This window comes from Cetorhinus maximus, chromosome 17 (assembly GCF_964194155.1).
Source record: "Cetorhinus maximus chromosome 17, sCetMax3.hap1.1, whole genome shotgun sequence".
Lineage (NCBI taxonomy): Eukaryota > Metazoa > Chordata > Chondrichthyes > Lamniformes > Cetorhinidae > Cetorhinus > Cetorhinus maximus.
This window is the reverse complement of record NC_135895.1, coordinates 98,400,312-98,423,751: the sequence shown is the minus strand read 5'-3', so window position 1 is coordinate 98,423,751 and position 23,440 is coordinate 98,400,312. Positions and strand designations below refer to the sequence as shown.

Below are 23,440 nucleotides of genomic sequence, written 5' to 3'. Positions count from 1 at the left end.
CCAATAACCTTCAGTTTGAATGCAGTTGAGAATAATTTTCATAGGAACCAGAGTAAGCTATTCAGCCCTTCAAGCTTACTCTCCCAGTCTATTAAATCATGGCTGATTTGTATCTCAAATTCCATTTACCCAACTTTGACCCATATCCTTCACTTACTAAATATCTGTCTATTTCAGTCTTGAAAATGTCAATGGATCCAGAATCCACAGTATTTTTGGAGAGACCTGCAGATTTCCATCACCCTTTGTGAAAAAGTGCTGTTTCACTACTGAATGCATATCTTAAAATTATAATTAAGCCAATCTAGTTCTGGATTCCTCCACCAGAGGAAAGGCTACCCTGGATCTACTCTTTGGAATCCTCCAACATTTTAAACACCTTAATTAGATATCTTCAACCATCTAAAGTCAAGGGAATATAAGCCAAGTTTATGCAACTCGTCTTCAAGATTTAACACCTTCAGCCCCGGTATCATTCTGATCAATCTTCACTCTACACACTCAATATATCCACCCAGTGGCAAAAACTGAATGCAGTACTCCAGGAGTCTGACAAAGGGTCTGTATAACAGGAGCATAACTTTCTCTCCTTTATATTCCAGTCTACCTGAGATAAACTAACATTTACTAGTCTTACTACTTTTTGTTCTTGTGCTGTAGTTTTTAAGCAGTGTACACCTGGACACTCGAATCTCTTTGCTCCTCCACAGTCCCCAACTTTCTCACCATTATGAGAATGTTCCAATTCGTCCTTTCTTGTATCCAAATTGGATGACCTGATACTTACACATGCTGAACTCCATCTGCCTGTTTCCCCACATTCTTGTAAACTGAATGTCCCTTTGTAACTTGCTGCTCCCCTACTTTCAAAATTTGAAATATTTGGATATATCTTACTTTCGGCAATCTGTGGGCTTTAAAGCCCAAGTTACATGTTACCTTATTAAAAGTTACCTTGACTTTATTTCTTGTACTTTTCTAGCCTCAATAGTGCTCTACTGATTAACTTTTCATCTAGATAAGTCACCAGAAACTATTGAACCAAAATATATCTTGCCACAGAAACCCTTGTGTCCACACTGAAGTTAAGTATGTACAATAATGGAAATAATGTTGTGTCACCTTTCCAAAGTGTTTGGAGCTGGTGGTGGGGCGCCAAGGACAGAGCAAGAGTCAAAGGAGGATTTGAAACCAGAGCTCATGAATTAAATGATACTACGTCAGCCTATTGATTCCACCTTCCCCATCAACATTCACAGTGCCAATTAATAATAACTGTGACTGACAACTGCAGATAAAAACTGAGGGAAGCATACTACAAAATTTGGTTTATCTGATTAGAGAAACAACTTGATATTTAGTGCATGTAATAGGGTGAATGATCTGATCTCACATCTCTTCCAGAGTTAACCACTTAATGTGAGAGAGTGTAATAAGATGATTTTCCCTTCAATTTTCCGAGTAGCATGCTGGCTGAGAGTAGGAATTCTGAGCATGAAAGAAATTGATCATTCAAACAATTTTTGAAACTGTGTCACTCAATATTTCAAAAGGCAACACACCTTTACATACACTGCTCTTTTGAGTCTCTAGTCTCTTTTTCCGTTCTTGCTGCATTCTTTCCAAGTCTTTTGTCATCTTTCTCTTCTCAGCCTCCAGTGCATCAAGAAACTTTACATGGCGTATATTATGATCTTCTAGAGCCTGGGGTGGAAGTTGAAAATAGTTAGCTCCAAGAAAAAAAACTCTGGACAACTAATGCAGGTCATCTTCTGGTAAATGACACAAAAATAATACTTTCAATCATTGTGCAATGACAGACATACTTCAATATAAGAATTGACATAATTAATTTGAGCACTCAATGATTCAGCGAAATATCTAATGTGTAGGTGCAGGTGCCAGGTTTAACGGTCAGATTTGGCCTCAGAATCTTAGACAGCATAACTATGAGAAGTGCATGAGTGCAGACATTGGAAAGAGACAGAATTAGGCTGAACTCATGAGATTTTACATTACCTACTAATGTTCACCATCAAGGTTTGCACTGCAATCATATTCCAGCAAGAAGTTTAAGTCTTTGCAAGAGGATGAGGGAAGAGAATTGCCAAAGAAAAGTGAAACTTTTCTGTGATAGTATTGATCAATTTTATTCGGACCACACTTTGTGCCAAGGAAAGAAGATTAGCTTCCTTATCTTTGGACAAATTTACTTTTCACCACAGCTGAAAGCTGAAGAAGTCGACTGCAATCATAATCCTACCGAAACAGATGGGTTATTGCCAATGCAAAAAACCCAGAATCAAAGCCCAATGGTATGCCACCATTTCTGGAACCTTGGTGTTGTTACCCTTGTCACAGATGTTCAATATTAGTAGGTACCTACAGCTTTGGATGAAATGCAAATGACCATGTGCATTACCCCAGATCAGGGGGCAATATATAAGGCTTTACTCATTTTCCAGAGTACTTTGACAGCTGGTCGTACTCCAGGCATTGCTGAATGAGGCACATCACAATGCAGCACATATAAAGTTTATATTACAACAGTGATTACACTTTAAAAGTATGCATTCAGATTGTGAAAAGCGCTACATAAATGCAAATCGTTCTTTATAGTAGAGCATAAAGCAAAGATACTTACAATATAACCCAAGGAAACAATCGTGACCCACCTCCCATTCACTTTTGCAGAATCTCTCTGGCCCTCCATTCATGGGGCAAGTGTAAGAAAGGGAAAAAGGGAAAGAAAACTGGATTCATATTTTGGGTGGAGAGAGAGATGCATTGGCAAACAGATCACTGGTGGGGATGCAAGAGGTCTGCACTCAATCTAGTGACTTATTCTCTTTTCAGTGTTTTGCCGATATCTTTTAATTCAACTCCAAACCTGTTTAAATCCAACCTGGCTGCCACATATTGCATCTCTTGCCACTATCCCACATGTTCCTTAAGCCTTTCACTTCTTCAGCTATGCTCATGACCTTTGTTTCAAACTTCTGTCAATCACTTCACTGGGATAAGTGTTACATCATTCCATTGTTACTGCCTCTGTATTGTGTTATGTAGGTGAAATTAAAAACAAATTCCCATTGCTTTGATCCATGGGTTAACAGCCATCTACAAGAACATGAATTTGCATCAATATTTGTACACATAGGGCAACTGATCTTAAGATTTATCCCAACAGTCATTCTTTAAAGACACAATGCTCAATTCAAACCAAATGTTAAAATAAAAATCTGTAAACTGCTCTCTTATAGTACTGTAGATAAGCATGACGGTTCACATTATTTGCTCCTCTCCTTCGCAAAAGCAGATTTTTTAATTGATTCACTTTATGGCCACTGTTGCATTGAAAGAAATGCTTTTTTGACATGCTACAAATTCCCAATTAAACTTTAATGACGCGATTTAATTTTGTCTTGAAGAACTTATTTACTTACAGCTGATATCACCCAATCTTTCTCACCAGAACTGAAGGTAAAAAAAACCTTTCATCTAAATGCAAACTATAATTGACATTTCTAAGAATGGAAGAATTTTTAAAAAATCAAACCATTATCTACTGATACAAGATCACAAATAGCTCCAGTTGCAAGCCTGCCAGATTTCTACCACAGATTAATATTTTTTGCCAATGTCAACAAATCTTGATGTGGATCAATGTACTAATATTTTTGGAGGTAGGGCTGTAAACTATTGGACCTATTAAATGGTTCCTTGATATTACCATACCTGTCTGGTGGCTATGGTCTCCAGCTCTAGACGTTTCCTATTCACTGCCACCTCTTGTTCAAGTTGCTTATTTACTTGCATTTCTTGTTGAAGTTGCTTTTTTACATTCTGCAGTTCCTCAATTGCCTTCTTTTTTTGGTTTTCCTTCACCTGAGCCATTACAATGAGAAAAATTGAGGCAATCTCAAATCATACATGCTTTCACCTTCATATAAGCTGCATTTAATGAAACAAAGCAAACAGCAGTCACTCCCAAATACGTAGAAAAAAAATCAAATATAGTAACCTTTTGGCAGTGAATTAGTGCATGAACACTAAGTATCAAGACATGTCTAACTTCCCCACACCACTACACTGCTGCTCCCTCAATGGCTATAGTACATTATAGCAATAAATGTATGACTGTTTTCATGGCTGTAACCACACGATTCCCACTGAATGTCAAACTACTTAAGCTTCATTTTCAATGTGTCACCCCCTTTTTCTACATCTGTAAATAAGATAACTGCCATGTGATCACTTTCACATACATGTTTACTCTGCATAAAGTAATTGACAGAATAACATTGTTATCTAATGTCTTACTGAAAAACAAAGTGAAACTACCTATTCTTTTGCAGCCTGAATTAGTATTATGTGCTGAAACTGTCCATTTTTGTCAATTAACGTTGTACAGTTTGTTAATTACAAACATCCTATTGACAAAAAAAGTTAAAATGTGTTTTACTGCTATATTAAAAATTGGATACAACTGCCATTAGCATACAGAACACCTAAAATAAATTAAGATTAAATATCAAACAGTGTATTAACATCCCCAGTAAAACTGAAACAAATCTAGTCTTTATTATCCTCACACCTCTGGGTCTAGTTGAATGCACAGCTCATTACATTTCACAACTCACTTCATGCGCAAAGGAGCAAGGCATTGAACAATGACAAAAAACAAACATACGGAGGCACAAGTAAGTCATTCAGCACATCTTACAGCCAAGTTCAGGAGGCAATTCTTACTCCGTATTCTTCGCATGAAAAAAGTTTTGAAGCTGAACAGGTCAGTAGCAGTTTGTAGGCTGCTGTTAGAAATCAATATCTATAAACAGTAATTCATTAGAATATATAATAAAAGATTACCAATTCCTTTTCTAGTTCTTTTATTTTATTCTCATACAGTGATTTTTGACAAGATAACTCCTTCTGAGCTATTTGCTTCGCAACTTGGATACCCTGCATCATTTCCTTCTTGGCTTGCAAACGGGCCTCTTCAATTTCGACTTCAAGTCTGCCAAAATAAAAGAAAGAATAATAAGAAGCCTTCTAAAAACAGAGAGAACCTGGAGGCATGTAATTTTTCCCTGCTGAGATATTAGGTTATAACAGTAACTCCATCCTCATTTCGTTAGATTTGTGTCAATATTTCCATGTGTACCAATATCCTTATGAATCTTAGAATTTTACACAGTACAGAAAGTTAATTCAGCCCATTGTGGTTCTGTTCTCTCTAAAAGATCCATTCATTAAGTGGCATTCCTCTGCCCTTTCCTCACACCATTAGACTTTTAAAAAATTATTTATTGCCTTTCCTTTCAAAAGCTTTTATGGATCCTGCTTCCACTATTGTTTCTGGTAGAGTATTCCATATTCTACCAATCTTCAGCTTAAAAAGAAATCTGACCTAACCTCTCCCTAGATTCTTAAATTAATTATTTTAATTTATTTCCTTATTACAGACTCCCCAAACAGCAAAAGTCTTTACCAATTTACCTCATCTAAATCCCTCAGATTTCTGCATTTCTATCCAATCTTTTCTTCTAATGAAAAAAGCCAATATCTGTAGCTGTTTGTTGGCACTAACCTAATGACAGATGTTGGTAATTGTTTGGGAGGTAGGAAACAGTAAGGATGAAAGGAATATTCTCTGATGGCAGGCAAGTAGTACCTCCTAGGAAGCTGTACACAGGCCCCACTTTTTCAACATACATATTAATGACTTGAAGGACCAGAGCACAGCATATCCAAGTTTGCAAATAAGAAGTTAGGAGAACAGTAAATTGCACAGAAGGAAGCAGGAAATTATAAAACAAACACAGATCAAGCAAATGGGCAAAATTGGCAGATGAAGTTCAATATGAGAAGTGGAAGGTCATCCACTTCGGATACAAGAATGACAAATCTGAATATTTCCTTTTTGGCAAGAAACTAGGAACTCTAGAGAAGCCAAAGAATTTAGGTATCCACTTACATAAGTCACCAGTAATAAAATTTAGAATAAAAGCAAAAACTGCAGATGCTGAAATAAAAACGGAAAATGCTGGGAAAACTCAGCAGGTCTGGCAGCATCTGTGGAGAGGGGAACAAAGTTAATGCTTCGAGTCCAATAAGACTCTTCTTTGGAACTGGAGTGAGGTACTTGGTGAAGTCAAGGTTGAGTCCAGAGTTGTTGAACTCAATGTTGAGTGCAGACTAACTTCAGACCATGAACTCTGTCCTCCATTTTGAATTTTCAACTCAAGTGCCAGTCTGTATCTTATTCTCATGCTTTTTGCTTTCAGACAGTGCTGACCCTTTCTCTGCTATTAACACCTACTCTGGACTGATGCCTTAGTCTTTAATACTAAGATTACCACTACTTCTGAATTACTGAAAAAAGGCACATGTTGTCAAAACTTTTTGTCTTATACTCATCAGGACAATTCGCAAAGATACAAAATGTAAAGGGAACAATAATTTATACTGCATAAGATAGGGCGTAAAGGGACATCACTTTTTACATCTTGGGCAGCCCATATCTTACGCATGCCCGGTTCTACACAAGATGAATTGGCCAAGTGGTTGGGCGAGTTTCTACAACCAGTTTTGAGCAAGTTTTCCCACATACACGTGAAGGATGCCTTCACATTTGCGAAGACCATACAGGACTTGCATATTGATAACAACGCTGTGTCAATGTGCACATTGCTAGTCTATTCACCAAAGTACCCCCCAAGGAAGCCATAGACATTTGCACTGCAGCACTATATCATGGCGATCTAGACCTGTTTCCAATGTGTGAATCAGTATTCATTGAGCTTATGAACTCAGCAACTCATGCAGTTGAGTTCAGTTTTAATGACACCATGTATGCCAAATAGATGGTATTGCCATGGGGTCCCCTCTCAGCCCAGCTCCCACAAACATCCTTGCTGGGTTCCATGAGAAACGCGTCTTCGATTGAATGTTACCCAACCTCCCAGCCCTTGCATATTTCCGATATGTGGACGATACATTTGCTATATTTAAATCCACAACTACATATAAGAATTTATTTACACATCTTAATGGGCACTCAAATTCCCCTGGGAAACAGAGTAGTCAAATGAGCTCCCTTTCCTTGATGTGAGAGTTGAGAAATCTGCCAGGAGGTTCTCTACTACCGTCTATCGCAAGCCTACCTTCACTGGTCAATATACATGATGGGATTCCTACAATTCCACATGCTATAAGATTGGTCTTATTGGCAACCTCGTAAATAAAGCCTGAGTCATCAGCTCACCATGCAAGCTTGATGCTGAAATAGGGTGCCAAGCCATCCTGTGAGATAATGGCTACCCTTGATCAGGTCATTGCTCACTGCATACTCATGAATGGGCTGATGGTCCCCACTTCCGATCCCAAAACGTGCCCAGTCTACCTCAGATTACCCTGGAAGGGTAAGATATCGCAAAAATTTGAGCAACAGATGAAGCTAGCTGTTTAATGTTGCTACCATGAATTAGCAACACGAGTGGTGTTCATCACTAACAGGATGCTGCTGTCAAGCCAAAAAGATGCTCTGCCGATCTTACAAATGTGTAATGCGGTTATATGAATTTCAGTGTCGGTGTGACGCTAGGTATATAGGCCGTATGACCCAAAGAATGGCAGATCGTATCCCTTTGGCTGTTCGCAACAGTCAAGGTACTGACCATACTGTTACGACATGGCAGATGATGTGTGCCAGGCAGACCACGTCCATGAGGGAAACTTGGTCGCACTATCACAACGGTTTTGCAATTTGTATTTATTAAGAGATGTGTGCACTGAATTCAGAAGTAATACGTCCACCAAGACCTTTAGAGATTTTTTTTAAAATAAATTAAAATAATTAAAAAGATGTCAAGCACATACACAAGAATACAATTACTACTATAATAACTCCTAAAATTTCTAAGTAACCTGACCTCTAGTTGCACTCCCTGTAAGGCAACAGTCCACAATAGATTTTACATTTAAAACTAACTCAGCAAGTTAACACAACACCCTTGACAATGGAATTCCAAATGGCTTTTCTCCAGTTTCAGTTTCCAGATAGCAGACTTATGCACAAACGCTGGAGGCTTCATTAAGGCTATTTCACACACTCCTGGTTAGATCTTGCATGGCCCTCTCTTCACAAAGCCTTTTAATCTCCTTTATATATGTTTCTCTCTTTATTAATATGTAAATTCTATTGTTCCATATGCCTTTGAGACTGTATCTTCCTCATAATAGAAAATCTTTCATGTTGCCACTATATATGCCAGTAACCTTTGGGAAAAATAAACACATTCCTTAGCCTTATTTATCTGGCTCATTGTAAGCAGACTGATATCCCTTTGAAATCCAAACAATCCCATCATTTATCTAAAAATGCAAATTCTCTTCACACCTTACATGTTAAGCCAGCATCCATGTTTACTTGTTAGCATGTCAAGCACCTAGCTTCTTTTGATGATTTAAAGCTTGCAGTCTGCTTGACTACAAAATGTAATTAAATCACACAGACCCAACTATACTTACTCCCATAAACCTACCTCACAATAAACCAGAAAAATATGAAAAATATGTTAGTTCCATGACAGTACCCAACCAGCCCATGCTTGCAAAACTCAAAACAATGTCCAACATTAAATGTGCGATTGGACAATATTTGCGAAACAATCCTGAGTGTGCTAACAATTACACTATTAACCAATTTAAGGTCATCAGTCACGCTCACAATTTGGCTCACTTACACGTGCTCAAAGCTACATATATTAATACACAGGACCCTGTCCTTTGCAGACAGAAAGAACATGTACAGATATTGTGCCTTTTTCAACTAAATAAAGTAGGTGACAGCCATTCTCTGGTTTATTCCTCAGGGTAATGCCTTGACCATGGTCAAGCTGCCTGGTTTGAAAAGCTTGGCAGTTAACTGTCTTTCATCAGTTAACTAGTGCATTCTCCATGGCAACGGCTCGACCAATCAGCACTCTCTTCTCGTGCAGTATAAACTGTTGCTCCCTTTACATTTGGTATTCTTGCGAAATGTCCTGATGAGTGCAAGACAAAAAACTTCAGCAGTATGTCTTTTTTCAGCAATACTTAAGTTCTGTACTACCAAACAACTATTTGCACTCCCTTTGTTTTGTGGTCCAGAACATCTTTATCATTTAAATGCCCCCATTCTCTAACCTATCCTTGATGTTCTATTTTGCTCAACCTGCACCAAACTTCCCCATTTCACAACAGCATAAAACTCATCACATTTCTAAATTTCTCCAGGTACGAAGAAGTCATATTGGACTTGAAACGTTAACTCTGTTTCTCTCTCCACACGTGCTGCCAGGCCAGCTGAGATTTTTCATCAAATATGGAACACTGGCCTTTATCTTAAGGGGGCTGGAATTAACAAACAAGAAAGTGATATTTCTGTTGTGGAGAGCCTTGGTCAGTATTGGAGTTCAATTTTAGGCATCACACTTTGGGAAAGATCTAATGGCCTCGGGAAGGGTACAGCACAGGTTTACTAGAATGATACCATTATGGGTTAAATTTTGAGGACATGTTGCATAAATTTGCCTGGTATTCCTTAAGTTTACAAGGTTGAGGGGTGGTCTAATTGAGGTGCTTAAAATGATTCAATAGGATAGATACAGAGAAAAGATTTCATCTGGCAGACATGACAAAAGAGCACTATCTTAAAATTAGAGTTAGATAATTTACGAGTGAAATCAGGAAGTAGTTTTTCATGCAAATGGTAGAGGAAATGTGGAACACACAAAAATTAAATTTTTGAAAGCAAGATTATTAGGTACAAATATCAAGGGATATGGAACAAAAATGGGTAACTGGAATTCTGATACAGGTCAGAAAGGATCTAATTGAATGCCTTTTCCATTTATTCTTTCTTTACCAATACACTTCATTACTTTTTTCTTTTGAGAACTTCATCAAATTTGCCAAATCACAACTTGCATAGTAAAACCCATGTTGTTCTTGGTAAGTATTAATTTTATCCTGTATAATGGCCAATTCAAGTTTATTTACTATCCATGTTAGGCTGACTGGTCTATAGTTACCTGATTTATTCCCTTCTTTTTTGAACATAGGTGTTATACTAGCAACATCTGAGCCATATACCCAAGGATGTCTAAAAGTCTGAGTTCAGAGCCTCTGCTTCTTTTTCTTTATTCTTTCACAAGATGTAGGAATTGCTGGCAAGTCCAGCACTTGTTGCCCATCCTTAATTACTCTTGAATAATGCAGCTAAGGCCATTTCAGAGGGCAGTTAAGAGTCAACCACATTGCTGTGGAGCTAGAATCACATGTAGGCCAGACCTAGTATGGATGGAGATTTCCTTCCCTAAAGGGCATTAGTGAACCAGATGCGTTTTTACCAAGTTGATGATGGTTTTCATCATCACCATTACCGAGACTAGCTTTATGTTCCAGATTTTTATTAATAAACTTTAAATTCCACCAGCTCACATGGTGGGATTTGAACCCAGGCCCCCAGAACATTTCTGATGAAAGGTCACCGACCTGAAATGTTAACTCTGTTTCACTCCACAGATGCTGCCTGACCTGCTGACTATTTCAGCATTATCTCAGAGGAGATTTTGCTCTTAATCCCCAGAGAATATTAGCCTGGCCCTCTGGATTACTAGTCCAGTGACATCACCACTACACCACAGTCTGCTATTCACTATCTGATGTCCCTCAGGATTCCAGAATGCAAGTTATCTGGGTGTGGTAACTATTCAACTTTTGAGTTCAACTAATTTTTTCAGTGTCAATTCCTTTTCTACTGTTTCCTGCTTCATCCTCTTTTCTACTCTCTCATTTCAATATGTCCTGTTAAGTACTATTAAATGATGGTAATGGTTATGTCGGTACTCGCCCCAACCTCACATTTAACACTAGAAGAAAAATTAATGTCCTAATGAATTAAAGATGAAAACCACCAATATTTGCAAACAATTAGGAGCAAAATATCAGAAAAGGGTGTAGCAACAAGGTTACATGCAGCATATTGTATTTCCCTTGTTCCAATCACCTAACCAAATATGTGGATAGTTAAATAGTTCTACAATTCTGGAAGTCAACTGGAACACAATTGGAAACTCCCAACATTAAAAAAAGAGATCATTTTACTTGCTCATATATCACCCATAAAAGATTGTAAACAATAAAATTGTGAAGGAATTTGGTATGTTTAATATCACATTTAAAAGAATTTTTGATGTTTTTTTAAATTGCAAAATTATTTTCCCTTATTTCTACCTCAAAGGTTCCATGTAATTGCAAGTAGGATAAATCTTCTGAAATATTGATTGTAAAATGTTACTATAACCTAGTATTTCAAAACATTTCCACTGGTTCAAACTTTTGTTGGAAATAAAATCACAGCAAGGAGAAAATCCCAGCAGTTCTAGGGCAAAATAAAAGTGCAGTGCTCCAGCACTGATTAGCACATCATGACCTGGATTTTACTTATGGCGGGTGGGCGGGCACGGATGCCACTTAGGGTGGGCCCGCGATTGGCTTCATGCCACCATTTTACACAGGCTGACCAGTTAAGGCCCCCCCCCAGCGTAACGTGCGACTGGTAGTGCTCAACACTATCTGTGTAGGATTGGGGGGAGGAGGGAGAGTCAGGGCCTGCATATCTCCCTGAGGCACAGAGCTGCCTCAGGGAGATTGAATAGACAATAAAAAAAAACTTCAACAAATTAAAAATTTATTCAAACATGTTCCCTCATGTGACTGTGTCACATGAGTTGGGACATGTTTGTAAAGGTGAAGAAATTTATTTAATTGTTTTATAAAAGCTTCAGGAAACCTCATCCTGCCTGTGGGTGAGGTTTCCTGAAAAACATAAAGGCCGCTTGGGGTCTTTGCCAGCCCGCCAACCTTAAGGTTGGACAAGCAATGTTCTTAAATACTTCAATTACATTCTTAATGGCCTTAACAGGCCATTGACATTTCAGCAGGCGCACAGCCAACTCCGGCACGCGCTCACCGAATGAAATATTGTGACAACGTCAGGACACACACCCAACGTCACCACGCATCAGCGTGTCTGGCCTTCTCCCACACGCCAACTGGAAGATTCAGCCCCATGTATTGGTCCTGGTAGGCTGATCAGCTCAATTGGCTAGCATGTGGCTCATAATAACGCCAATAGTGAGAGTTCGATTCCTGTTTCGACTGAGGTAGACTTGCGGTCTTCCTCCTTGCCCTGCCCCTGAGGAGTGGAAGACAATGGTAAACCACCAGTGAAAAAAAACAGCCAAGGAAACGACTCAGAATGAAGCTTCAGCATATAATGTGAGTCCTGCCTCTGGGCAAAGCACACAAGGATGAATGTATTGGTCTTGGCATTGACAAGGTAGCATAGCGTCATCTGGTGGCAGTAGTTGTAATAGTTCAGAATGCTACAAGGCAAGGTTCTAGGATTGTTATACTTTTGTATTTTTTTTAAATATAAACTATAAAAATTCAAACTCCTTTATTCCATAAGTTTGATGATTGCAAAATATGGTGCACACATTCATCCAGGTGCTTTTCACCTGAAACTTTCTCACTGTATGATTTAAGTAAAAGAGGCTAAGTGCATTAAAGCAAGAGTCTATTTTTAATCTATTAACCCAATTTTCAAAAACAGATATCAGCATTTTATTTTACCTTGCCTGTTGAGCTTGCAAAAGTTCATTCTTTGCAAATTCAAAACCTTTGGGACCATCTCCAATCAGTGCATTCCCAGATGATGCTCGTCCACACTGAACCTCCAGAGGATGGTTAAATTTAAAGTAATGATCGCCACCCATAATCACCCGGTCCCCCTATAAACATAGGACATAGATTTATAATTGTAGTGAACATAATACAACTTAATCTCAGGTTTACTAACTTGCTAATTTCTAGCATAAACATTTAACCAATCCGCTGCCCCACAAGTCTGTTTAATATATTCCATCCCATTCAGATTCTTTTCCACCCTCTACCTCTTCTCCCCTATTGAAGATATAATTTCTCCTTTCCAAAGAATAAGCAGGCAAACTATTCTGAAGCTTCCCTATACTGCTGTGTTTGAGCTGGTTTTCACAAAAGGAACTGAGGAGATTTTTCAGGAAGGGCGGGCACGACTGCGATAGGTCAAACATCCTCCTCCTGTAAAAGTTTCATATTTTAATTCAACAAAGTATGTAGGATCAGTGTGGATTGACAGACTTTGTTCTCCCCTTCAGCAAAAGCATGTTATCAACACTAGAAAGTCCGTCCTGCATCAAAAGTTTATTACGTAAAGAAATCTAGAAAAATCAACTAATATCCTACCACCTCATAAAAACAGCTCCAAATTAATATTTGCTTAATCATGAGATTTAACAATCTAACTTTTATCAATAGTACCAGTAAATAATCAGTTGTCCTCTGTACAAACATTTAAGCACTACTATGCTCCATTCACTTTTCTCTCTCCAATATTTACATAAAATTTTTCTGCAGTGATTGCATCACATTTTTCTATTTAACGAAAAAACAGCTTGAACATTGCTGAAAAGAGTCGTGTTGTCGCAGCTTTTCATCTTGCACTCAACACGACAAACACAAGAGAGTGCCAAATTTCAATGATCACAACCCCTTCTACTGTAGTATGAATTGTTGTGATCATTTGAAATTTGGCCTTCTTGCATTTGTCCTGATGAATATAAGGCGAAAAGCTTTGTCAACATGCCTCTCCTTTCAGCAATATTCAAGCTTAGTACTACCAAGCGACTTTTCATAAAACAGCTTCATCTAATTCGCCTGTCAAATACATACCATATCTAATTGGAGAGCAAAAGCACCCCTTTTACAAGGGCAAGGGTGAGGCTAATGCCAATCATAGGTTTGGCTAATAGAATTGAGATATCAATCAGGGAATCCAAAATAATTTCTATACCCACGAAGGTACAGAAAGATACCTCAATGGTACTTCTGACCAATAGGTTCAGGCTGAGGAAGGAAGACAGAATGCTCAAAAATTTATATTTTCAAGATTACTATGTCCAGTCTTAGGCTAACACGTATGCTGCACAGAACACTTGGCACCATTGCATTACTGAATGAAGTTCACCATTCTGTGGCCTGATGTGCAGATATCCAACCCTTTAATTAGAACAGCATCTTCAAGATCAACTTAGCGAATGTGTTGCAGCCTATTCTGTATGAACAAACAACAATCAGGTGGTCCCAAAGTCAAAATACCACAAGCAACATAGCTGCTTCAGTCCCAATTACTGAAATTAAGCATTGAAGTATGCAAGGTCCACCTCTACATTTAAGAATATAAGAATAGGTGCAGGAGTAGACATATGGCTCCTCGAGCCTCCTCCACGATTCAGTATAGTCGTGATTGATCTTCTGTCTCAACTCCATTTTCCCACCCGCTCCCCATGTCCAGCAATTTTGAGACACCAATAATCTATTTATCTCAGCCTATAATATACTCAATGATGGAGCATCCACAATCCTCGGGGTGGGGTACAGAAAATTCCAAAGATTCACAATCCTCCGAATGAAGGAATTTCCCCTCAACTCAATTGTAATGGCTGATCCTTTATCTTGAGACTGTGTCCCATGTTCTAGATTTCTCAGCCTGTTGAATCTAGATTAGTTTAAACTTTGCATCAAGTAGACCAAAGAGCCTATTCCCGATACTATGAGCCAGCATCTGATGATTTGGACAGCTGAATAGCTGGATTAGCAAGACACTGAAATAGTAAGGGTCCTTCATGCCTCAATGGTCTGATCAGTTTGCGTTGAGTATCGAGTCCAATGTCCACGTCATAGCAAGCCTGGACATATGCTCTAGCACACAAGCTCTAGTAGGTAGTATGGTTATTATGGTACTGAAATGGCATCCCAGAGGCTGAGTTCAAATCTCACCAAGGCAAATCGTGAAACTGAACTTAAAATATTTGTTAATTTATGGGCTAGCATGAGGAAAATATCCTAAAGTCATAAAAACTCAGCTGGTTAACTTAATCTCTTTCAAGAAGGGATCCCTTTGTGATCCCTACAAAGTCTAGCCAACTCTGAATCCAGTCCCACAATATATGTTTGCTCTCTGACAATTGCTACAGAACATCTTAATAGCAATATCAGACAGACATATCAGTAATGGCTGAGAATTAGAATTAAGCCATCATTGCCCAATCAACTCTGCAAAATTCTCCTCACTGACATCTTGAAAAGCTGTCCTATAGACCAGTCATGCAAGAGCTTGACACCAGCATATTCAGTCAGCCTCCCATATTCTCCCATCACTATACCTATGGCCTGTCTGCAGAATAGACTTTCAGAGGCGGCATGGTTATGTGAGCTTGGTCCTGTGAGTCCTTAACTGACTACCCACACAATGAAGTCTCTTGGCTTCATGTCAAAAAAAGGTGATGAAACCGGATGACGAGCCAATCAACACTCACGTTCCATTTCTGAATCAGTATTCTTCCTTGTTGACTAAAAATGGCTGGCTCAAGATATCCCATTACTTGGCGCAATGAGGAATGGTGCAAGGTCTACTTAAAAATATTCAGCAACTACTATATGTCCCATTGGACAGATGATATATCCATGCCATATGGAGAACATGCCTTACAAAAATCAATATTATTTGATTGATATATACTGTAATAGAAGTAACTTACATGATGTAGCACTATCGACTCTGCTATAAGGTTTCCATTGACATAAGTATTTGCATCTCCTAATGGAGCAATACTAACTGTACCATTTAGGTTCTGTATGACACTGCAAATAAAAATAATGAACATTTCAATAAAAGGATTATGCATTTAATCCATTTTGATCATCATTAAAAACAGCTAATATTTAAAAAGCTAGCAAGTTTTAATCAAAATAATTTCCACCTTCTCTCAAAATCAATTTGTTTTCCAGTTTTTAATATCATAGCCATAATTTTCTTCTAACTTCCCAACTACTCTGTTACCCCTCTACAGCGGAATACCTCAAGCAGTGTACACAAGTCTTTATACAGCCCAGGGTAAGAATGGTCCAGATAGTCCCATCACAACCAGACACTTACACACATTCAATACACAATCACAGTTGCAAGAGTCACTAAACAGAATGTTAAGGAGAAGCCTTGCATCACACACAATTGCACTCAAAAGCTTAAATGATCTAGCTATAAATTGGTATAAAACCATTTACAAAAGTAAACAACCAATATTGTTAGAAACACTATGGCTGTAACTTCCGATGAAATGACAGTAGAGTTGGATTGCCACACCGCTCGAAAGTTCTTAACTAAAAATCCAGCCGATCTATCTCGCCCGATCTTCTAACTCAGGTCTGTGCAGCATGTCCCCAGGGCATAGTGTTGAAGTTTGTAGAGTCGAAGGTAAGCAAACCACACCCCTTTTTTAAAATATAAACGGCACTTGCTGCCGTAAACCAGCTAAGTTTAAAAGGTCCAGCAAGGCTTAAAGGTCTTTGACAAGGTAAGTGTATAAGGTAAGTGGGTAGGATTGGGGTGAGGTGATGGTTGGATCAGGATTTTTTTGGGGGGGCGTGGTAGGGGGTGTTCAGTCGGGTTGGAGTCCTGTGGAATGGGGATGTGATTGAGGGGGGAGGGAGATGTCCCCTGGGGGTTCATGGGTGCAAGGGGAGTCCGGTGGGGCGAGTTGGTGTGGATCTGTACTATAGTTACCCAGAAGCTAGAAGTTCTTTTAATTCTAACTTTCTCTGGGTAACTATTGATGTAACTCTCAGAACCATCAAGTTTGTAATTTAAACTGCAATTTTTGAATGGTTCCCAATGCAGCAGTGCAGGGCAATTGCCCATGGGAAGTCTGCTCTTCCCAGGCAATTTCCTGCAATCCTTACCTGGAAAGTTACAGGGGGTGGGGGGTGTGGTTTCCCAGCATATCTTTGGGGCACCCCCTGTCCCCCCCTCCAGATATGACACCCTGGGGCTCATAAGTTACAGCCCAATGTTTTTCAATTCAAAAAGATACATTCCATGGAAAAGTGCACTCCATTATTTATATTGTCATAATTAATATTTTCCTCATACAAGAGATTTCTTAGCCTGTTGATTCCACAGAGAAATTCCATGAATCATCAACCAAGCCCAGGACATGAACAGAGAATAAGTACAAGGAGACAAGCATTCAACATTCTTACTTACTTCACACTGCAAATAGCAAACATGAACCTTCAATAGTCCACATCATAGATGCTGATAATTGTGTTAGGTGGAAAGGAGCTCTAACCTATAAACAACGCCACCCTCTTTCAGGGCTGGGGAACTTAACTCAAGGAATGCCCGAAACGTTTTCCTGAGGCACTGCTCAGGTGCTGTTGAGCACAGCTGATAGCTGTTTTCGCACAAATTAACCCCAAACTGACTCCACGCCTGAGGAAAGCAAATACAAAAGAAATCGGGATCCAGGTTAACCCAAAGGTAGATTCTTCCATCCATCCACCTGCTGCTTCTAGGATCATTTGTCACTGGGGGCCAAGCCTAGCGGATGCTAATGAAGCTGGAGTATGGGCAGACAGGAGATGAGAGTGGAGGGGTGAGGGTAGAGGAGTGTATTAAATTTTGAGAAATGGAGACGGACCATGGGGGCCATCAGTCTCCATCCTGCCCGAGCTCCATTTTCTTCCACTTCATCCTTTCCCTTTGCCCCACTTGCCAATTCCCCTTGTGCCAACTCCAACCCCAATATCATCCCCTTGACTCTGCTTTCCCTCACGCACTTCTCTATTTCTTGTTTCTCCATCTTTCCTTACTCCCTTCACTGCTTTTCCCATTTCTCTTTCTTTGCTTCATTTTCCCCTATCTTGCCCCATTTATTCTTCCTCATATCTGAACTCTTAAGCCTGAAAAATGACCAGTTCATAGTCATTGAGGTCTACAGCACAGAAAAAGGCCCTTCAGCCTATTTGAGTCTGCGCCGATCAATCAAGTACCTAACTATTCTAATCCCATTTTCCAGCACTAGGCCCATAACCTTGTATGCCATGGCTTCGCAAGTGCACATCCAAATGCTTCTTAAATATTATGAGGGTTTCTGCCTCTGCCATCTTTTCAGGCAGAGAGTTCCAGATTCCCACCATCCATTGGGTGAAAAAATTCTTCCTCACATCCCTTTAAACCTCTTGCCACTTATCTTAAACCTATGCCCCCTGATAATTGAGTCCTCCATAAAAGTTCCTTCCTGTCTACCCTATCTATGCTCCTCATAATTTTATGCACCTGAATCATGTCCCCCCCCATCAATCTCCTCTGCTCCAGGGAAAATAACCCCAGTCTATCCAATCTCTCCTCAAAACTAAAACGCTCCAGCCCAGGCAACATCCTGGCAAATCTCCTCTGCACTCTCCCTAGTGCAAACACATCCTTCCTATAATGCGAATTCCAAAACGGCACGTAATACTCTAGCTGTGACCTAACCAACGTTTTATACAGTTCCAGCATAACTTCCTTGCTCTTATATTCTATGCCTCGGCTAATAAAGGCAAGTATCCCATATGCCTTCTTAGCCATCTCATCTACCTGTCCCGCTACCTTAAGGGTAGACATGCACACCAAGGTCCGTCTGATCCCAGGGTCCTACCATTCATCGTGTATCCCTGTGCCTTGTTTGTCCTGCCCAAGTGTATCACCTCAGACTTATCCGGATTAAATTCCATTGATCAGCCCATCTATATCCTCCTGTAATCTAAGGCTATCCTCCTCACTATTTACCGCCCCACTAGTTTTCGTGTCATCCGCAAACTTGCTGATCAACCCTCCTAAATGCAAGACTAAATCGTTTATATACACCACAAACAGCAAGGGACCCAACACCGATCTCTGTGGAACCCCACTGGACATGGGCATCCAGTCACAAAAAACACCCCTCGACCATCACCCTCTGCTTCCTGCCACTCAACCAATTCTGGATCCAATTTGCCAAATTGCCTTGGATCCCTTGGGTCTTACCCAAGTTATCAGTCTCCTACGCGGGGCCTTATCAAAAGCCTTGCTGAAATCCAAGTAGACTATGTCAAATGCATTACCCTCATCCACACACCCGGTCAACTCTTCGAAAAATTCTATCAAATTGGTCAGACATGACCTCCCCTTAACAAAACCATGCTGACTGTCCTTGATTAATCCCTGCCTCTCCAAGTGTAGATTCATTCTGTCCCTCAGAAATGCTTCCAATAGTTTCCCCACCACGGAGGTTAGACCGACTGGCCTGTAGTTCCTTGGTTTATCCCTCCCTCCCTTCTGGAATAACGGTACCACATTGTCTGCCCTCCAGCACCTCTCCTGTGGCCACAGAGGTATTGAAAATTATTGTCAGCGCCCCTGCTACCTTCTCCCTTGCCTCACTCAACAGCTTGAGATAAATCTCCAGACCCGGATGAAATGTATCTGCTTTTAAGCCTGCCAGGCCAATTAGAACCTCCTCCCTTTCTACGCTAGTTTCTTCAATTATATCACCATCCTTCTGCCTGATTTCCATACCCACATCATCCCTCTCAGTCGTGAACACTGACACAAAGTGTTCATTTAGAACCCTACCTATGTCTTCCTGTTCCACACACACATTACCACTGTGGTCCTTAATGGGTCCTACTCTTTCCCTAGTTATCGTCTTTCTCTTAATGTATTTGTAAAATAACTTTGGATTTTCCTTTATTTTACCTGCCAATGATTTTTCATGCCCCCTTTTTGCTCTCCTAATTTCCTTTTTAAGTTCCCCCCTACACATTCTATATGCCTCTAGAGCTTCCACTGTTTTGAGTCCTCGGTATCTGCCATAAGCCTACCTTTTACTCTTTATCCCTCGACATCCAGGTTCCCTGGATTTGTTGGTCCCACACTTTGTCTTTACTGGAATATGTTGGCCCTGTACTCTCCCTATTTCCTTCTTGAATGAGTCCCACTGCTCTGACGCAGATTTACCTAAAAGTAGCTGCTCCCAGTACACTCTAGCCAAATCATATGTGATCTTATTAAAATCAGCTTTCCCCCAATTTAGAACTCTGATTTCTGGCCCATCCTTGTCCTTTTCTATAACAACTTCGAATCTAGTTATGATTGTTATCTACCAAAATGCTCCCACACTGATACCTCTACCACTTGCCCGGCCTCATTCACTAAAATTAAGTCCAGGACCACCCCCTCTCTTGTAGGGCCTCCTACCCACTGGCTTAAAAAGCTCTGCTGGATACATTTTAAGAATTCCACTCCCTCTACACCTGTCACACTATGACTAACCCAGTTAATGTTGGGGAAGTTGAAATTCCCCACTATTACGACCCTATTATTTTTACACTTCTCTGAAGTTTGCCTACATATCTGCTCTTCTATTTTTCTGACTGCTTGGGAGCCTATAGTACACCCCCAGCAATGTGATTGCTCCTTTTTTGTTTTTCAGCTCAACCCATATGGCTTCATTTGAGGAGCCTTCTAAGATGTCATCCCTCCTTCCTGCTGTAATTGATTCCTTCATCAATATTGCAATACCCCCTCTTCTTTTACCTCCTTCCCTGTCTCGCCTGAAGACCCTATATCCTGGAATATTGAGCTGCCAATCCTGCCCCTCTCTCAACCATGTCTCTGTGACACCAATGACATCATACTTCCATGTGTTAATTTGTGCCCTCATCTCATGTGCCTTATTCGTCAGACTCCTTGCAATAAAATACCATCCAACCTTGCCAAACTCCCTTGTGCCTTCCAGACTCACTTGCTCTCTCCTAATTTTGGCTGTGCATCTCCCCCTGCTGAACCTCCTCTCGGGATTCCATCCCCCTGCCAAGTTAGTTTAAACCTTCCCTAACAGCACTAGCAAACCTCCCCGCAAGGATGTTGGTCCCATTCCGGTTCAGGAGCAACCCGTTCGCCTTATACAGGTCCCACCGCCCTCAGAAACGGTTCCAATGTCCAGAAAACTAAAGCCCTCCCTCCTGCACCATCTCTTCAGCCACGTATTCATCTGGACTAACCTATTTCTATACTCACTAACGCGTGGCACCGGAAGTAATCCAGAGATTACTACCTTTGAGGTCCTGTTTTTAAATCTGTTTCCTAGCTCCCTAAATTCTGCTTGCAGGACCTCATCCCTCTTTCTGCCTATGTCGTTGGTACCAATATGTGCCACGATCTTTGTCTAGTTTGCCCTCCCACTTTAGGATGCCCTGCAGCTGTTCAGCAACATCCTAGACCCTGGCACCAGGGAGGCAACATACCATCCTTGAGTCACATCTACGGCTGCAGAAACGACTGTCTGTTCCCCTTGCTATCAAGCCTCCTACCACTATTGCTCTTCCCCTCTTTTTCCTCCCCGCTGTGCAGCTGAGCCACTCATAGTTAAAAGTGATTATTTTAAATGTTCCCCTATCTGCATCTTCCTGCTTAATTTCCCCCCACCAAATGTCAGATCTCTCAAATTTATGCAAAAATCAATGATTAAAAATGGCAAAATACCATGACAAAAGGTAGAATCAGACAAGTAAAACCATGACAGAAAAATATGACAGGAGCAAGCATGAAGTGTGCACCAATGTAGTGCCTCAATAAATAAAATAGACATTACTGCAGTATATAATTATACAGTTGGTTGAATTGTCACCCCAAAAACTGCAAGTAATACTGCCCGACAGACACGGACTAGAGAGTCAGTTATAGTTATTTGGTAGTACAGAACTTGAGTATTGCTGAAAAAGAGAGACTTTTTTTGTCGAAGCTTTTTGTCTTGCACTCATCAGGGCAATTCACAGGAGTACCAATGTAAGGGAAACCAATTTATACTCTTGAGTGCTGATTGGTTGGCAAGTGGACTCTCTTTTTTCAGCAATAGTCAGTTATCATAAAGGAGTAAAATTAAAACAGCAGGCTACTTGTCAGGCAGTGCATCTAGGCCAATAGAGTTACACAAGGTTAACTTCTACTAAACTATAACTTAACATCTACACCATAAACAGCTCCATGAACCAACCTTGCTTTAAAGGAAGTTTTCAGCTCACTCACAAAGACAGCAAAATAAACTATATTACAGTAACTAAGCTACTTATATGTATCGTTATTAATTATGGGACAAAATGTATACACAATTAAAATAGAACATTTAAAGTAAAAGCATTTTACTGCATAGCTTCTGTTTACCCAAATAATTTTACCTATTATTTAAATGTTATTTCAAACTAATACATTATATTCTACCTCTACTGGGTGGCAATTTTCTTGTTGCGTCTAAACACTTGACCATAGAGTCGATGGGCCAAAGGGCCTCCTTTGTACTATACTATGATTCTATTCTAGAACCATACAAAAACAGGTTAAGTGCTCATTTAATTTCTTGATATTTACGAGGTCCTGCCATTTGTAAATGATCTATTGTGTTTGCCTAGGTAATGATAATCACTGTAATCCACAGCAATTCATCTTGGGTGAAGCAGTCAGATGTTTCCCCAAAGATGCGATAAGGCATTTATAAATTCAGATTCAATTTTCAATCCCAACCTTAGGAAGCAAATCAAGAATACAAATAGATTCAGGGGAAAATAAAAAGCCATTATCATTTACACGTCTAGCTATGCAGAGAATTCAAAACTTTGGAACTCACCAATGATCATCAGCAATGAGTGCCCCAGATAGCTGGATATCATGCCTTGAGTTTGGTCTTTGTTTTCCCACTCTTGTCTGACCTTCTTTTATCATGTATAAGAGCACCTCTGAAATCTGGGGATCTTCATTGAGATTTACTAAATTTGGCAAACTGTTATCCACTTTAAAAGTGATTCCAGCTTTCTGTAGATAGAGATTCCTATTAATAGGTAAAATGATCTTTCTGCTACCAAATACCACAGTTATATTTAATGCAAGAATCTAACAACTTTCTCAATTTGTCAAAGAATTAACATTTGATCATCACTTCTTGGAAAGCTTCCTTTTAGGACATACTCTCACACCCCTACCAGTGACCTATTAGTTGGCCAAATTTTTAAAGATTTTTATTAAACAAAAGATCTATTTGGCTCCAACATGATGGGAAAACAGAACCAAGATCTACCAACTGTGGTAAATTCATCAATCCAAAATCTGAACCCAGATGAATCTTCAAAACCCTAAGGCTTTGTTGCCAGCTGACCAACATGATGATCTTGGACCCAGAAGCAGTACAGTAAAGAAAATCTGTAATTTCTTTAAAATGTCTGTGGAATCTGTAATTTTTTAATAATGCTTGAAAATAACTTTTAAGAGTTTGCATCAATTGTAAAGGGATCAACTGTAATTTTCTTGGATAAGAAATTCTAGTCCATGTGACGCAGCAACTGAAAGCAGTACCAACAGGAAGGAAGTTCAGACAGAAGCTGTGTGACCAGAACAAATGAGAGCTGTAGACAGAAAGGGGAGTTGAAGGCAGAA

At 39.7% G+C, this 23,440-nt stretch overlaps 1 protein-coding gene across 1 annotated transcript in view; it reads right to left on the bottom strand.

Annotated features, from left to right (window-relative positions):
* kif14 (kinesin family member 14) overlaps positions 1-23,440 on the bottom strand; it is a 90,218-nt gene that overhangs the window by 42,697 nt on the left and 24,081 nt on the right. Inside the window, exons 13-18 of the mRNA XM_078561701.1 lie at positions 22,638-22,822; positions 15,693-15,795; positions 12,688-12,845; positions 4,873-5,020; positions 3,739-3,888; positions 1,563-1,704 (exon numbers count right to left, since the gene is read on the bottom strand). Of these exons, the coding sequence (XP_078417827.1) occupies positions 1,563-1,704; positions 3,739-3,888; positions 4,873-5,020; positions 12,688-12,845; positions 15,693-15,795; positions 22,638-22,822 (886 nt within the window). The remainder of the gene's footprint in view (positions 1-1,562; positions 1,705-3,738; positions 3,889-4,872; positions 5,021-12,687; positions 12,846-15,692; positions 15,796-22,637; positions 22,823-23,440) is intronic.